At 38.3% G+C, this 18,591-nt stretch overlaps 1 protein-coding gene across 13 annotated transcripts in view; it reads right to left on the reverse strand.

The window, feature by feature from the left end:
• Window positions 1–18,591, reverse strand: part of LOC131692100 (serine/threonine-protein kinase 10-like) — a 115,989-nt gene that overhangs the window by 19,774 nt on the left and 77,624 nt on the right. For 5 of the 13 annotated variants that reach the window (XM_058978958.1, XM_058978954.1, XM_058978956.1 and 2 more), the window contains 13 exons: window positions 17,820–18,018; window positions 17,425–17,735; window positions 17,223–17,366; window positions 17,061–17,102; window positions 16,277–16,352; window positions 14,745–16,199; window positions 13,219–14,414; window positions 12,021–12,266; window positions 11,800–11,954; window positions 11,568–11,736; window positions 11,401–11,507; window positions 11,167–11,299; window positions 7,845–9,371 (listed from right to left, as the gene is read on the reverse strand). In XM_058978958.1, the coding sequence (XP_058834941.1) occupies window positions 8,448–9,371; window positions 11,167–11,299; window positions 11,401–11,507; window positions 11,568–11,736; window positions 11,800–11,954; window positions 12,021–12,266; window positions 13,219–14,414; window positions 14,745–16,199; window positions 16,277–16,352; window positions 17,061–17,102; window positions 17,223–17,366; window positions 17,425–17,735; window positions 17,820–18,018 (5,157 nt within the window). In that variant the 3' untranslated portion in view covers window positions 7,845–8,447. Of the gene's footprint in view, window positions 1–7,844; window positions 9,372–11,166; window positions 11,300–11,400; window positions 11,508–11,567; window positions 11,737–11,799; window positions 11,955–12,020; window positions 12,267–13,218; window positions 14,415–14,744; window positions 16,200–16,276; window positions 16,353–17,056; window positions 17,103–17,222; window positions 17,367–17,424; window positions 17,736–17,819; window positions 18,019–18,591 lie in introns of those variants that run through there. The other 8 variants (XM_058978963.1, XM_058978964.1, XM_058978959.1 and 5 more) reach the window with 7 other exon arrangements.

The following is an 18,591-nucleotide window of genomic DNA, read 5'->3' on the forward strand; positions in this document are numbered from 1 at the left end:
TGTTATTCCAAGTAAATGAAACTGTTTAAAGGATAATTTATTTGATCCCAAAATCGTGAATAAAATGCTATGAATTCTGGAACGCAAACAGAACCATGAACAAAAATCATGTGTTTTACAATTATGTTCAATTTCCCTTCAGTAAAGCTCGCATAACGCTTTTATTAGTGGAAATATTTGTTTTTGATTTGTGAATTTTAGTCACGGTTTTTCGCGATGTCATTACCAAATCGATTTTCTGTACGTGAATTAGTATTCGTGAACTTGTTCATAATACCAAGTATAATAGCCATAATTATAAAATATGCATGTATTCGTGAGCTTGTTCATGAATCCTAGTATAATAGTCACGATTTACCATTCGTGCTCGTAAAGTAGTTCACAAAATCATCAAATATTATTCATGATTTCGTGAGCTGATTCATTTTTTCTATTTTAATAGTCATTATCCAACCACCATGCTCGTAAAATAGGTCACAAAATCATGAAATATAATTCATATATTCGTGAACTAGTTTGTGATACCCAGTATAATAGTCAAAACATTTTGACGTAGGACTACTTCTTTGTTTTCGATATAGGGGTGCACGTTGCAAATTCTACAAAAATGGTATGTAACGAAAAGTGGTCCAATTTTTAACGCATATAACTCAGCCATCTCACGATAAATTTTCAAATTTTTTGCGCATATCGACCCGAAATACTTCTAAGAATAGATTCGAATAGATAAATCCAAAAAATTTTGATATCATGGCATTAAAAATTTAAATAATGAACAACCTAGTCAAAATATCGCGCATTTACACACAGAAGATAGCGCTTCCCTAGTCCAGCACGACAGATTTGTGTACCTATCGCGCTACGCTTCTATGAATGACGTCATCATCGACTATTTAAACGGACGGATTTTTGAAAACTGTTTCTGTTTAGTTTCTAGAAAGAATCAAAAATTCATTAGCTAAGCAAAACCTTGGCACTGCTACATTTCCCTGCGAAGATTGGATCCTCTGTTTAGACAGACTTCCCAGTCGATTCTTAGTGTGTGTACAGTACAATTTCTGGGCTAGTGCTACGATCTTACTAATCACTAAGAATTCTTCCTGGCCCTAGCTCTAGCTCGGACATACGACGTGTGGTTTATGAGACCAGCGCGTTACCCTCTGAACCGCCAGACCATATTCGCAGGCAAGAAATTAAAGGCTTGTGTACAGAACAGCATTTTTCAAGAGCGTGCAACATAATTCGGAAATTAATATTAATCTATTAACACTATCGACTCATCTCAAGTCCGGAGAGTATATAGTCTTCAGTAAAACATGCTACGTTCTAGCTTAGAGTAAGGTGGGGTAAAAGTGCGCGTGGGGCAAAAGTGCGCATAGGACTTTTAGAAGCACACAAGCGCTAGAACCTGGCAACTCTGTATGGATTTAGTATATCATTAAGGTTCAAGTTACCTTTTTTAAGCATGTGTTAGAATTGAACGCTTGGTAGTGTGCGTAGGAAAATTTGTGTTCAGCTTTGCCACCGGATTATCCATTTAAACCTTTTTAAAACTCTAAAAGAAGAATATCAGTCGATTTATTAGATCATCACGATTCAATTCATGCAAAATACCTACTGGAAAAACCATCGGCTTAGCTAAATGGTGCTTTTGAAAAAGTAGCTGTGGTTTTTTCATTGCGCAGTTGTGTTGCGTACCCCAGCTCGGTGTGGTAGTGTGATAAAAAATCACAGCCACTTTTTCAAAAGCACCATCCAGCTATGCCGATGGTTTTTCCAGCAGGTATTTTGCATGAATTGAATCGTGATGATCTAATAAATCGACTGATATTCTTCTTTTAGAGTTTTGAAAAGGTTTAAATGGATAATCTGGTGGCAAAGCTGAACACAATTTTTCTTACGCATACTACCAAGCCTTGAGGTAACTTGAGCCTTAAGTCAACTAATCACACATATAAGCATGAAAGGTTTTAATGTAGTGGCTTGAAATTAAGGGGTAAGGACCATTTTTCGCTGCTTTGATGTAATTTTTTTAATTTTGGGAATCAAAAATTGGCTGTTTGAATAAATCAGGATCTATAAAACTACAGTACCCTAAAAATCTTCAATATATGGTTCGTTGCGGGATATATTTGATTTTATGAAAAAATTCAGTAATTTTCGTAACAATTTAATAAGTTAAAAAACTGACGGTGGGGTAAAAGTGCGCATAGCGTATCCACCCCAATAAAAAGACGCGAATGAAGCTTTTTATATGAAAATTGAACTAATTCTTCCATGATTTAAAGAAGGGACCAGCATCTTCAATAACTGCAAGCTCACCGGTCAAATTACGACTGATATGAGTGGTTTAGGGATAAAAGCATCAGCATAACTGGTTCCGAGGAAAAATATAGAGTACCGAAAGCTCAGAGTAATTAAAAAAGAAACAAAAAAACTATGAATAAGTAAGTAAAGACGTATTTCCAATATAAATGGCATATTCGCAAAAATTCTTGTAGTGATCCACCCAACTTTGAAAAATAATGATGTTACGAGGGGTGATAGTTTGATCATGAACGACATTGTCTAAAAGATGAAACATCCGTTTTTTCAACATAATGGAAAACTGAACAACATCAACCGAGGTAGAGGGAGAAGTACTTTTTAGTTATGAAGGAAGAGTAAGAGAGGATGGATATCCTAAAATTGATTAGTTTAATTTACGGGCGGTAATAAATCGGCTATTTAATCAGTACGCACTTTTGCCCCGTGCTATGCGTACTCTTGCCCCGACCATGGGGCAAAAGTGCGCATTTGAGTATTTATAAGAAAAATATTATTTCTCGGATTACAAGCAAAACCAAGAGTATCTAGTATTACGTTTTGAAGATGTGTGATGAGAGTATTAATTTGTAATCATGCCGATTTTCTAGTGCTTTTCTACCAATAGTTATTTTACGAAAACTGTTAGGTGCGCACTTTTGCCCCACCTTACTCTACTCTCCTGTTCCTATATGCTACAATTTACTATACTATACACATGTTACATTACTATACATAATTTATTGATGGTCCTTTAACAATATCAAAATTCCAAAACTAAGTAAAACACAATGCTCTCTGCTAATCTATTATTTCAATTAATCAATTATCTTACGGTGAAAAATAATCTATTCGCTATTAATCGATCAACTGAAAAAATGACATTATTCCGCTGATCCATCTAGCAACCCATATTGAGAGCTGTGATGAGGAAGGCCACGCTCGCCAAAGGAAATATTGAGTTCTAAACAATCTTTTTTATTTTTTAACCGACTGACGGCTAAACAAATAAAATTATTAAATAAATTATAATGTTAATACCGTGCAAATCTAAAATTTTGACAATTTTAGTATTGAACGAGATCCAGTTTGAAACTAAAACAATGAAGTTAGTGCATATTCTCCAGTGTTGTAATTTGATGTGTCTCAATATGGAACTAGAACTGAACTAATTAACGTAAAGCGGGGTGACATTGATCACTTTTCGAAGTAATCATTACATATTTTTAGACGCAACACGTTTTTTAAGTTTAATATTTTTAAACCATGGACGTACTGATGTATGAAGAACAGGATGGGATAGTATTACCAGAAATTTTCCACTTGCTACTATTTTACCAAAATTGATTACAATTTGAAGTTCATTTTCGTATTCCTGGGTGGCTTTGATAACCTGTATGTTCACATTCATTGTTTGTCATTCAAATGTTTGTTTAAACTGATTCTGAAAATAAAATTCATCGTTAAATAGATGTTGGTTAAATAATTGGTATTGTTTAAAGTATTTCAATATTCTCAAAATTTGAGTGATCACAATTCGTATAAGTCGAGTCCAACTAGAATAAAATCTAAAGAATCTGAAAAGTTTTTTTAACAACTAAAATTGTTTTGTTTCAGCAGTTTATTAATTAACAAAGAGTTTTATCCATTTAACACGTTGGAGTATTGAATATAAAAAATATTGCGAATTTAAGCTTGAAATAATTTGACATGATTACGCACTAGTTTCCCAAAATATTGTTTTTAAAATAAACAAGCTCTTAAAAATCGATTGGGCACATAAAAAAACTTGGAATTTATTATTCTTACTAAAATCTAGGATTTTTTTGTTGTATAAGAAATAGACACTTTACGAATCTCCGTAAAAATGAAATAAAGTAAAATTTTGTTCTCAAAAATCGAACGATATACTAAAAAAGTGTAACAAATCAGTATTTTATATGCTTAGAGTAAAAATCATTTCAAGTTTGAATGATTATGTAGACTATTCTAGCTAAATTAGCAATCAACGAAAAAAGTTTCGAGTGATTAAAGTCACCCCTATGACCAAAGTCACCCCGGTTTACGGTACATCATTCACAGTACAGTGTTATGTCTCATAATTTCAAACAATTTAGTTGCAAAATTTAAATTGGTATGTACCACCGTTCTATTTGCTGCTTAATTTAAAATACGTTTAGAAACGTGCTTCAAGTATATTGAGCAGTACAGATATTCAAACTGGATAAACTGAAAAAAATGAGTCCAGTAAGACAGTACGTGGCTTAGCTTAGTTGACTGCACATGAGTTTCCCGTAATTGATCAAGCCTGTTGAAATTGCATATTGAACCAATTTTATGATACCTGGGAGTATGTAGTACATCATACTCAACGGGCAACCGAAAAAGAATATAAAAGATATTCCAAATGGATGTGAAAAAATTCACTGCGAAATTTTAACGACATAAAAGATATTCCAAATGAATGTGAAAAAATTCACTGCGAAATGTTAATGACAAGTTCGCATCTCCACTCTCCCTATCAGACACGTTTCCATAACTGGGTTACATGCCAAATTACAAACGGCATGTTTATTATGCGTAATAAATATAATAAACACAACACGACAAGGGCTCTTGATCCATGGGCGACCCAGAAGAATGGATGGGAGAAGAACAACTCGAATGAGTGACGCAGAGAACTGCACTGGATAATTTTGAAGAAAGGACCATGAGTACGAAGTTTTAGCTTCTGATGGCCGTACATGTTCTGATAGAGTGAAGTTCTGGAGTGTTGAAATGTTTACCACTGTTTAAGAAAGCAAAAGTAGTACAAAGCTGATGTCAGACCTTCATGAGACCCCAAGGAGTCACTTTTGGAGGTATTTGTCAATGTAGATTTGTCGGTAGAGGGTTCCAGATTTAATTAAAAAAAACTGGCTTATTTTGACACATCTACAGTTCGCTTGCCACACAAAAAAAAACTTTTTGTGCAATTTGACAGCTTCATCTTGGGCCAATTCAATAAATTTTCTACATGAAAGTTTATATTTTAAATAGGTTTTTAAACCAACGCTTTGAAAGTTATACCTTGGCGTGGAAGAGCCGGTATATTAATATATGCTGTTACTTAGTGTAGAATTAGACTTAATTCTTTACGGCTATTGTACAACCGCCAAAAAAAACCTTAAACATTGGTACACAATCGGGAATAGCGAATCAGAAAAGGTGACTATATGTCAGTGATTCACTCAATACAGAATGGATAAAGGCTGTGATGCAAAACCCTAAAGTCCGTTCAGGTCAAATCTTCGGTACGGTACAATACCTAGGAACTCCAAGCATGTTATAAGTCGCCTCTTACGACATGAGAGCAGGTTCCCAGTCATGCTATTCTTGGCTGAAATAGTGCAAAAAGATTTTAGCTTGCAGGACAACCGGTCTTCCAGTAAGACATTACACCCGCTCAGCCTGCTGCTGAAAAAACAAGTTCTAGTTTAAAAATTTTACGTTTTTTTAGTAGATAACTGTCAAAATTGTCAATCTAAAAATGAACTACTCCAGAGCGTATCATTAAGTCGTTACTTGACTCGAAATAATTTTCCACAATTTATCGAACCTGAGTATATGTGCCGAATATTCTTTATTTATTCAAAACACAGGGGACGGGCATACCGTAGTTGGTAAGTCGATTGCCTTAGATTTTTCCAAAAGAAAATTTGAAACGTGTGTCAATAGGCTCATTATCATAAATCGTGGGAAACACATCGTCAACCCAATGTACACACAAGCATCAAAATAAATTTCAAGTTCACAAACTCACAAGCAACACACACGTCGCATCCCGTAGTCAACATTCTATTCTATCCAAACCCACCCTACCGACCTACTTCTCCCACACATATTGCTAATCGTTCGCCTAGTAGCAATTGATGGGAAGTTTTATAGTCCCTTTTAAAAAAAATAAATTGCACTTGTAGTGTGCTATAAAAATTGTTACTTGGGTTATGTGTACACGACTCGATCCTATCGCATTTCCATTTTCATGTATGCAAAGTTTCAACTCGCACAGCGCGCGATAACCTTTGCGCACAGCTAGGAAACGGATGCAAATTGAACACGTTTTAACTGTGTGCGGATTGCAAAAATGCCATAGCGTCTACCGCTTACTGTACGGTCCGGACGATGTAGCCGTGATGTTGCTCGTTTGGAATGCAAGCATCGACTGACTCAAACAGGCACACGGCACCTCTATTTACAATCTTGTGGTATTTCATTGAGTCGCTAGGTGCTCCCTATTGACGGCTCTGATTGAAATAGACTGATTCACGTGTTCCGATATCTATCCCTTTTCATGTATTTATCGATAGTATAGGATTGAAATACATAAACTATTTAGCAATAGAACATATTTTAGTTAATTCCAAATTGTTAACACATATTAGCATTCAAAATAGTGACACAAAAACTCGGCATCGATTGATTTAAGATTTTAGAATGACACCTAGTCCCCGGAGAGTGCAGTAAGACATTTTCAATGTCAAAAGAATGCTGAATAAATGGAGCAAATGGTCAGAATGTTTCCTGTTTTACAAAACATAAAAATACTTTTATATGTAACACTTAGAATCAAGGCACAAATCTCCGACTACATACGTCGAACGTATCATTTAAGCAATTACATTCTGATGTATCACTTTAATTCAGGTATATAGCTTTCACCGGTTTTCAGATAAAACCTACGAGCTTTCATAAGAAATCTTCAAAAATATAGAAACAGTATCGTGCAGTGATGCCATTCTATCCAAGTAGTTGATTTTTTTTCTTGTGGTAGTAAAAAAATGCCAAAGCTCAAATCTTTAGACAAACAAACGAATGTCTGAATCTAGGGATGGGTCCTGCACAAAACTTTCATTACTCTCTAACTAGAAAAGTTAACGATTGTTCTATTCCTAACTTGTTTTAATACCAATTCTTTTCTTAAATAAAACTGAAGGCTATGCTATCAGTTCTACAGTTTTATGCATTTCTGAAGAACGTTAGATTGATATTATTTAGAACAAAGGGAAAAGATTAGAGGGTCAAGATGATTTGTATGTGGAATGCTAAACCGCTATTGCGATCATGAGCCCACCGCAGCCTATCCAGAAAACAGCCCATATTCTACTGTGATAAACCCAAAATAAAACCTGCCTGTTGAAAGAGAAGAGTATGTACGAAACATGCATTATAGTTTTCACGTTAAAAATGTTTTGGATTATAGTCGATTAAATGTGTGCAGCACAGTTTCAACCAAGTATTCTAAAGTAACTCACAAATGTAATGAAACCATTATGTAGCAGAGCACGTACGACGGATGAGGTGCATTTTTCATCCCCCCCCCACACACATACACACAAATTTGAGGTGTTCACACATTATTGGCCTGACAAATCAGAAACAACCCAACAGAAACAACAGTTAATGCAGAGGAACCGTTTAGTCCACGACGAACATGACATGAGATACAACAGGACATAACAGTTAAAAAAAAACAGAAAGACAAAACCAATGCAACAAACCTTGTTTCTGCTCCATCGAACGGACCACCGAGTGTATTTTGCTATCACCCAGTTTCAGCTTCTGCACATCTTTTATTCAATTCCGTTTCGTATTTATTCGTGCAAAAAGCTTGATTGATGATACAATAGCGATTATGTCAACAAACAACCCATTTTGATGTTTCTCATTTTGACAAGGAAAATCTGTATTTCCTTTATTCAGCTATTAGTAGTTTGGATCACACGGTTAGGTTATCTGGATTAGTGTTTTAGTATCATATGCGATGATTCGATTTGTTCGCATAGCTAATATACATTTGTTACCACTGTGTATTCTCTTGTTGTGTTAGAATAGCGTATATAAGTTTAACATAGTGTATAGGAAACAGTGCAGAGATGTGCAGTAGTTCTATTGTTGTAACATGTTGCAGCTTTTGATTATTCGAAAAGTATTTCACTAGTGGGACGATCATTGAAAGTTGAAGAACACGTATACACAGTTTCAGAGCCTAGATTGAGTTCAACTTGAATGGGAATTTTCCTAAATAATTCCTAATTAAAGTTATTCTTTGCTTGACTACCTAACACTAAAGGGACGTTGTTTCCGATGGAAAGCTTACAAATCTATGCAATAGAATCTTTTCTGCCCGAGTCTGTACTCGGAGAAAATAGAAGTGGCGTTGATGGAGAAAGTTTGAGTGCCGATGAAGGTTTTCCATCACGATACACTGCTCTGTCGCCGTTTTGATGCTGAACTACTGATTGTAAAGGTAGTCCACCACTAGCGGAACTGAACGTTGTGAGTTTATTTACACTGGCTTCTGATGGAAAGTTAGTAGTACCAAGGCGACTGTTTACCCATCCAAAACCGACTCGCGGCATAGTTCCACCTAAATGCTGGGAAAGGCCAACAGATGAACGATTTGTCATCCCTTCAAAAATATTTCCTGGTTTTTTTACCTGATTGACACGGATTGGAACGATGCGATTATTTGGCTCGGAACATTGACGGTAATGACTTTGTAGCGGTATCATACTCGGAACATGGCGGGTCCTGCTACCATTATCGTGCTGATATCTATATGGATCATTTTTGTGTGTATTTTTTGTCCTTCTACCTGACAACAAATCTTCAGATTTTCTACGCGTATGAATTCCGTCATCGGTGAAAAGATATTTAATAGCGGATTGATTCTCTCCTGGAACAGGACGATTCTCATTTTCGTTCTCTTCTAGCACTGAATCGTAGGAAGAAGCAATGGAAAGTTTATGTGCAGAATTGGGTGTATTGGGTACGGAGCGACTCAAATCTGGCACCGAACTGTGTATACTGTTACGTCCGTTAGCAACCGGTAATGTGAGGAAGGTACGGGAACGGGAAATATTGAGCAGCCCCCCGTGCAGGCGCAGGGACCGGGTGTTCAGAGAATTGGTTCGGTTTCGAATTTCTGGTGGAACTACAAATTCACCGTCGAAATCACGTCGATCTACCGGACCCCATTTTTGCTCGTAATCGGTCACCATCCAGTCGAGTTCTTTCTGCACGGTCTGCAGAGCAATGGATGGGTAAGTCCACAATCCAACAATGTCAGTGAGAGCACGCAGGTAAAAAGGAAAATGTTATCGTAAATAATGCGGTTAGTGAAAATATCTGTACAATACATATTCGGTTATTCTATATCACAAGCCAATTAGTTTATGTAAATATATCATACTGCATGCTGACTGATGATTAGATATCGCATCTGTCACCTCGTTATGGTAATTCAAATCTACGTGCGATAAATTAGTTTGGAAAAAACATTCTAGGTTCCACAACAATGCGACACATTTTTCATTCTAATGTCATATCCCGTAGGAAAACATTATTTTTGTGTTTATCATTTGTTAAAGCAATTAACCCTTAAAAGCGCAAATATTTTTTTTTTAATTTTGTTTTACTTGAAGATGTTTTTGACAATGTTGTTTTAAAACAGCAACGCACTTTTAAGGGTTAATTCTTTGCGCAATACACAGAACAAACTGTACTCAACACTGAATAAATTCGAGGTTACTCAAAAATGGTAGCACCAATCACAAAGACATTACTGCCTCTGCCAAATATGGAGCCCTGTTCAATTGAACTTTGGTTGTGCGTCAATGTAAATTTATTAGTGGCATCACCAATTTTTAGGTAAATGCACTTTTTAGTTAATTGTGTAAAAAGTACCCAATTCAACTAACAATTCATCTCCTCAAAAATGGGTAAGAAATTTACCTTGATATCCGATCAATGTTCTGCTAAAAAGTGTTCGATATTGTGCAGGTGCATCATAAATTATCTGATTGTAACTACCCCAGTTTTGAGTAAAGTCGCGTTATACTGAGACTGAATTGAGTTTGTAGAACGTGTACTACTAAACAGTCTGTGCCCAAATTTCAAATCTGAATATTTACCATTGAACAGTCACGCAAAAAGCTGGAAAAAACGCTGAGAATTTTTTATTCATACAGCTGCATATTCGATAAAGTGAATAATGTCAAATGGACCAAATTTTGATTCGCATTGTGCGTACAGCTTGTACAGTGTTCTTTCATCCTTTAAAATCCCTCCTGACGTCAAATACGATTTTTTGCGTATTCCTAGACGTAATGAACAATCTAGAAAATCGGTGCTCAAATTACAAAGAGGGGTGGTACTAAAAACAACACAAATATTTCTATTGTGCTTCTTACATATGCAGCAAATACAATTTTTTATGCAATTAGAGCCGATTTCTTCATCCTCGCTTAACGCTTAAGCTAGGTTTAAACGAACTAGTGAACCTGATTTTAAAGTTAAGCGCGAGTGAAGATGGTGGTTTTTTTTCTTTCCACTGCACTGCCTGGTAATAGTAAATATTCAGCTGTTCAAGGGTAAACAAAAACTTCTAAACGCTTCTGTATCTATGATTTGGCAACTTTTGCCAATAGATCTAAATATTTTCGGTATCATATGAGGTGACTGATTCGATATTTAGTCATGAAGTTGCCTTCGGAAATCACTGCATCGGGGTAAAAGTGACAAGGGTAGAAAAAACAAAACGACCAAAAAGAAAGTGAGGCCAATCATTCTGAAATGGCCAGAGCGATATTCCGAAGGCACCTATAATCTACATATTTTGACAGTTTTATCTGAAAAGTTACTTTTTAGCACGACTGACTATGCATGAAGAAATCTGAATGCAACAAAAAAACGTTTCTGAGAAATCAAGCAATCGAATATAATATAAAGCAAATCTACAAATATTTTCGTTTGACGAGTATACAAAATACAACAAAAAGATAAATTTTTCTACGTAGCACATTATATTAAGAAATTTACCTGTTTCCTCGGCAATAGCTGTGATTTCCATTCTCGTAACTCCTTCTGCAGTGCTTCGTCACATTCGCGCAATTTTGCCGTCTCATGCTCCAGTAGTTGCTTGCGTTTTTCATTCTGCAACTGTTCAAGCTCCCTATTTAATTAAAAGTAAACGTAAAATTTTATTAAAAACTTTGCTATTAAGTTTACAACTAGTCACTACTGCAATTAACTTTAATTCAAGTGGCTTCGCACCTTATGGAACCATCTGAGGTAGCTCGCAATTCTTCCAACTGTTTGCTGTGCTTGGTTTCGAAACGTATTTGCTCTTGATTATAGCGTTTTTTCTCCTGCTCTTGGAACTAGAATCGAAGAAGATAACATAAATTCGTATTGGAAAAAACTTTCAAATCAAGGTTTACCTTCTTCAATTTTTCCCGCTCCAGCTCAGGATCAGTGGTCATCGAAATTCGTAACGACTCACGGAACATCATGTCACGAGCCTTCCGCTCGGCTCGAATCCGCTTTGGCAGGGCACGTTTTTCAATGGTCTGTCGTTTCAACAACTCTTCCTCTTTTCGGGAAATCATTCTGTATGGAATTAAAAACCAAATCATGCTTTGTATGTTACTATTATTTTTACAATTGCTGTACCTTTTGATTTGATCCAACTCTTTCTCGTGACGAATGATCATCTGATGCCGCTGCATAAAGCAAATATCTTTCACGTGCCGTTTCGCCAACTGATGTTTATCGTGGATGTGTTTTTCTTCTAGCTCCCAGAGCATAGCTTCACGAGTTCGCATAGCCTGATGAAAAAAATTGGAATTTACAACACTGGCCAAAAAAATCTCTTTTAGAGTACAATCTATTACCGTCTGTTTCTGCTGCAGATAACCCTTATCGGCTGCGGACAATTTTTCCCGATATATTTCACTGATCCTCCGCAAGGCTAGCTCGTGGTTCTCTGACAAAGTGGCCAGGAAACTCTTTTCACGTTCCTCATGTTCGAGTTCCATTGCGGTTTTCCGTTTGCGGAACTCATCTTTTCGCTTCTCCTTTGGTAGCAGATCCACTTCTTGCTTGAGCAGTCGAATTTCTTGCTTAAGGCTGTCTCGGAACTATGAAAAGAAAATATTATTTTCCAGTACCTCCGCTATACGCATAATTGTCCCATGTATATAGGGAATCCTATAGAACATGGGAAAGTTATGCGTCTACCGGCCGAGTAGGTAAGTATAAAACGTAACCAGGAAGTGGGCCATTTGGAATAAGGTTATTTGACATAACGGACATTTGGCATAATTTTGAGAAATAACTACACAAAAACTCATTTGGCATACTTTTGTGAAACGATCACACTGATTATCGTCGTGCTATGGTCATATAAACCGCACCCGTCGGACGCACATCTCCAGATAATGAAAACTCCTAACCTTATGAAATTTTTCCACACATCCAGACCTTTTCGCCAGTACGTTAATTTTTCTCATTTCTAGATATCGCTAAGTTCTAAAAACGGTATTAACCTCTACTAAACTATCGGTTTCTAGACTGCTCTAGTGTTTGAGACGTAGCAAGTGTAATGCGATTTTTCCGGATCCGAAGAGGCGCAAAGCCACTGTGGGTACGCCAGGTGCGGTGACTGCCGAACCACCGTCCAAAGCGGCGGCCCTGGCAAACAAACCTTTGACCTCCGCATGACAACATGGCAGGCACTCTAATATTTGGGCTGCACTCTAGCCACGTATTGTCAATACAAAATGATTTCAAATAACATTTAGTGTGATTACTTTTTAAACTTATGCTAAATGTCCGTTTTGCCAAATAACCCTCACTATATGCACAAATGGAAATAATGCCACATGAACGTTATGCCAAATGACCACTACTTGGAATATAAAAGTAAAAATGCATGTGTCCGTTATGCCAAAAAGACCGTCACTGTGGCCAATTCTCGAAATATACCAAATGGCCATTATAATAAATAATCGTTATGTCAAATGTCCGTTATACTGAACACCTTTATGCAATATTACCCAAACCCATGTGTAGCTATGAACCACAACTCACCAGTTTTAAATCACGCTCCTGTTCTGCACGAATCTTTTTCGATGTATTCCTAAGTTCAGTCTCTTGTTGTTGTTCGTACTTTTCCACCGTTTGCCGGTGCTGGCGTGCCAGCACATCCATATCAGCCTCAAACGTACGCTCCAGCTGTAACCGTTCCTGCTCGAACTTCTTCTCCTGCTGCTCTTTGGCAATCGCTTCCTTCTGCTGAAGTTCGTAAAATTGCTTTTTCTCTTGTTTCTGAAGCATTTTAAGTTCTCGCAGTTCTTGCTTTCGGAACAGGTGATCGTCGTACAGTTTGTTGCTATCTTCATCACTGTAGATAACTTTACTGGTGGTGGTCGTAACTTGAACGCCGTCAATCTCAAATTTTCGCGTTCTTTTGCGCGTTTTTTTCTTAAGGTTCTGAAGATGAATCTCCTCCTTGCTGAAGTTTCGTTGGCTAGGTTTTGTTCTAGTATTGCTAACAATGGGCGGGACTTTGTCCTCCTCAATGTCAACCACTGGCGGTTTTCGACGAAGCTGTACCTCTTCATCTACAGACTGTTCTCGGCTGTCGTGACTAGTTGTGGTGGCTATGCTCTCAGCATCACTTCGATCAAGATGTTTACCCCCAGCTACGTTCTGCTGCGGCTGCGGTTGATGGTGATGTAATGGTGTACTTGCCGATCGTACCGAACCGCCACCATCCATCGATCCGACACTACTGTCGGGCGAAATCCTTTGCTTCTCTACAATCTTACGCTTATTCACTATGATACTGACATCTTCCCGACTCCGGTTGAAGTCTCCATTTAACTTATTGCTAGAACCACTTCGCAGCGGCGATGAAATCGATGATCCCGAGGGCGACCGCTGAGCAAAACCACCTGCTGTGGTTACCGTACTGCCCGTACTTACACTACTAGTACTGGTCGTTCCAGCCCCCGGATGGGTTAGGATGACATCCATTACCTTAACGTCATCGCTGGATTCGCTAGGACCACAGCTGACGTTCGACAGGTCACTAATGGAATCATGATGATGATTCAACATATGCGGTTGCTGTTGTTGGTGTAGGTGGTGGTGACTGATACCGCTGTTGATTAGGTTTGCGTGATGTGAAGAATCCTTAACCTTGATTTCCTCTTCACCAACGGTGACCACCGAAACATGACTAGTGTCCAATAATTTACTGTTATTATGATTATTACTATTACCTGTAATTAAAAATAATAATTTTCAATTTTGTTATAATCAGTTGTGTGTCGTGTGATTGGGAGTAGGTATCAGCTGGAATAAATAATGTGTATTTACATTATTCAGATCACTAGTAGTGCAAAAATCCCAATTGTGTGTGTGTACCATTTGTTTCACAAAAAACATATTTTTAAGATTTAGGAGAACAAAAACATTTCGCATCTTTTGTTACACAATAATAAAAACCAAGAACAAACTGACTAGCAACACTATCAAAAACAAAATATATAAACATGTTTTTAAACTGGTCGCACTTGAAATTGAGCTTGGTTTTATCGCCAACTACTCACCTATAAACAGCTCATCGTTAATGAAATCATCCTGTTCGTGCTGCTCCTCCTGATCTTCACCGATATAACTCGGACTAACGATCAGCACCTCACTTTCGTCCAGCTTACGTGCAATCTGCCCCCCACCAGGCTGCTGTTTCTTGAACTTGGGCGAAAGATTCTCCAAACTGTCCAGCGACTGAAAATCGTCATCCGTAGACGATTCGTTGACATGGGTTTTGTTCAGCTCATTGGAAACAATCACCACCTCGTCGCTGCCCTTTGCTGATATGACCCGCGATCTTCGCTGGGAGGATCCGAATGATTTCGTGGAGGAAGCAGACGATGAGGAACCGGAAGGAAGGACTGAATTATCGATTATCACTGGCGGATGGCTAGTGACTACGGTGATTTGGCTGACGTTAGTGGCAAGACTGTTGGACGGATCCGCTAGTACGGTGTCATTATTGATCGTGATCATCGACGTATTATTATTGCTCGGCTTGTTCGGTGTCGATGTTATTCGGATATCATCGTCCGGCAAGAGAGGTGGAGGGATGGAGTGATAAGAATACTGCTGCTGTTCGTCATCAAACGGAAGCATTGGTTTAGGAATGGCAACAGTTGTGTTAACTGGTTGTTGTTCTTTGGGATAAGGTGATTCAGTTCGCGATGCGGGCTCGTCGACGTGTAATTCTTCTGACGTTAGTCTTCGGCTTACAGAGCTGGATGCTGCGACAGTTTCGTCACAAGGATGCGGAGAAGAAGAAGGACTCTCTTTGGAAAGTTGCCTCGGTGGGGAAGGAGCATGCTCTTTCTTGGGAGACTTGATCAACTCATCGCTACTTAATTGTCGATCTATTGTTACGGGTGATGAAGGGGTTTTTGAAATCACAATATTATCAGGGCGATCAACGCCTCTGCTAATCGGAGTTTGTGACATCTCCGTAGGGGTAGAAGGAACAGATGTTTGAACAGTGGAACTGACCCCGACGCTAGCCGAAGCGCTCCTACTACTTGGCGATGACGGACTTTGCGGTGGCGGAGGAGCAGGGCCTTTCTCCTTCTTAATGACGCCTTTCTTCTCAACCTCAGTACTGCTGCTACTACTGCTGGTACCACTTGTGTTAACCATACTGTCATTAGGTTCGACCTCCTCTTTGGAGGAACGATGTGCGTTGGCTGTTGGTAACACTGGCGCAGGAACCGAAGTTGGTGATTTTTTAGCATCACTTTGTACATTACTATTACTATCACTTGCCACGGTTGGAGGGGTTGGTGCGGCAGATGGTGCTGGTTTCGAACTGGGTGCTGAATTTGGAACAGCAGATGGCGTTTGCACTGGCGAAGTGGTAGCAGTTGCTGTCGATGCTCCAGGTGCTGCCGGTTTTGCATTACTATCATCTTCAGCAGGAACAGGTGTCGATTCTTTTGAATCTCTGGAAGATTTCGATAAGGACGTGGGAGTATCTGGAACTTGACAAAAATAAATACATTATAGTAATAGCCCGAAGCCGTAGATAATTTCGGTACTGTAGCAGAGCTAAACTTACGTTTATAGGTTTCTTGACTTTGCAGCGATGATGAGTCATCGTCCAAGTCGAGTGGGAGCGCAGAACTGCGGTGTTCCTGTTATATGAATAACCAATGAAAGAAGTAGGGTAAGAGGAGAAAAAAGTAATTAATTTTTGTTTTCTTTGGCAGCCAATTGAATGGAAAATTGAAAACCAACAGTATTGAACCTAAACTGCTAAATGAAAATTAGGCTGATATATTAATTAGAACAAATTGGATAACAGATGTTCGGGAAGTACAAAATGATCTCATTTAAACAGATACAATAGATATTTGCTTAAATTAAAAAACCGTCTGAAATCCAACTGATCTTGATTTGAAATTAACTGATAAAACATACAAAACCAGTGAAAGCAATGGTATGGCGAAGGAAACCATAAAATGAACCATACAAATTTCTACAAACTATTGAACAATTGCCAGACTAGAAGTTTACACGCTAGATGCACATTCATTCTACTGTAAAACTGAGAAAAAGTAAAAAAAATACGTGAGTGAATGTGAACACCAGTCATTCAAACAAATGAATGGTAGGTTGATATTTACAGCACACCAAAGATGGAGAATATATATTTCTCCCATTATGTTCTCATTTTATAAAGTTGTATGCCAATAACCAGTAGAAGGCTTCAACACTCACGAGCGAATTACAACAATCAATTTGGAATAATCGGAACCAACTGCGAGGATGAGTCACCTCCGCCGTCGATAATGATGTATGTCTCTTGGTTTCAAACACTCTAGTCTGACAAACTTACCAACCCTCTGATAAAGCGATCTACGCTTCGCCTGTCTTTTAGCTTTCTAATAAGTGCATTCATTTTATTTGTTCACGAGCAGCGTGTAATAGGAGAAGAGACAAAACGAGTTTGAATTTGTCAAACGTACAATTGACGCGGACATTAAATGTAAACTAGTAATTACCTCCGCCTCTTCATCCACCAACTCTTCTTCGACCACATCTGCCTTGTACTCCAGCAATAGATCCTTGATCGGCTTTGAATCTAGATTCCCACTGATGAATGATAGACCCATTAAGACATCTGTAGAAGGCCTCTGCTGGGGATCCTAGAAAGATCAAATTCAAATATTATACTCTGCCTATCAGTTTGACGGAGATACCAACCTTTACTAACGCCTTCGCGAGAAATTCGTTAAAACTCTTAGACCACTTGGATGGTTGGTCCAGTTTCGGTGGATCACTTTTCTGGATTTTGAGCAACACTCGCATGGGCGACATCTCACTGTTGGGTGGTTCCATCTGGGCGAACTCGATCAACGTGATACCGAGAGACCAAATGTCCACCTTGAAATCATACGGGTTGTCGCGAAACGTTTCACACAGCACCAGCTCCGGGGCCATCCAGTACGGTGTGCCGATAAAGGTATCATGTTTCTGCAGTGTGTGCTTATTTTTCGCAGAAACACCGAAATCCGCTAGAAAAACCAGAAATACAAAACGGTTTATATTATATTCCCTATTCAGATGGGTGATACTTTAGCTTCCCTGTGTGCACTTACCCAGCTTAACGCCACCGTCCATCGTTAGCAACACATTGCCGGCTTTCAAATCACGGTGTATCACCTTGTTCTTGTGTAAGTGAAACAAACCGGCAACCATGTGCTTGCAAACGTAAGCAATCTGGGGCTCAGTCAAAGGTTTCTCCAACTCCACCATAATACTATCTAAGGCACCACCATCACAATACTCGATAAGCATCTGAAATTAAAAACGAAGATAGGGTGTTAAATTTATTGTCGATTCGATGAATCTTACGAACAAATCATAATAAAATATAATATGCGGACGATTGATAAATATAACGAACGGAATGGCTGTCATGAAAACTATTCGATAATAAATGTCCCTGTGTACGTACGTATGTAGTAAGAGACCATTAATAAATCAAGTACCGCTTTTAGGAGGGGTAAGGCAAATTGTGACATGTTGTGACATATATGGGAGGAGGAGTAAGCTAAATCGTAGCATGTTTTACTGGAGAATTTTTTTCAAAGAATTTGTCACGTAAAAGGGACGGGTTAATAGAGTAATGTTTTGACAATTTCTTACATGCGGGGTGGGGGAGTCAATTCTACGTCACTTTTGTTTTACGTAATTTATGAATGGTCCCTATGAAGCCACCATCAGTTCAAGGTATTTTCAGTCGATGTGGGTAGGCTTCCAGTAGACTGAATTTATTTATCGTGTAAATTTCATATTATTGCTATTAACGAAGGGCCCAAATAGGGTTGGGTGAACCTGTTAACAGAGACACTTACGCGCATTTTGCGG

This window comes from Topomyia yanbarensis, chromosome 3, assembly GCF_030247195.1.
Source record: "Topomyia yanbarensis strain Yona2022 chromosome 3, ASM3024719v1, whole genome shotgun sequence".
NCBI lineage: Eukaryota > Metazoa > Arthropoda > Insecta > Diptera > Culicidae > Topomyia > Topomyia yanbarensis.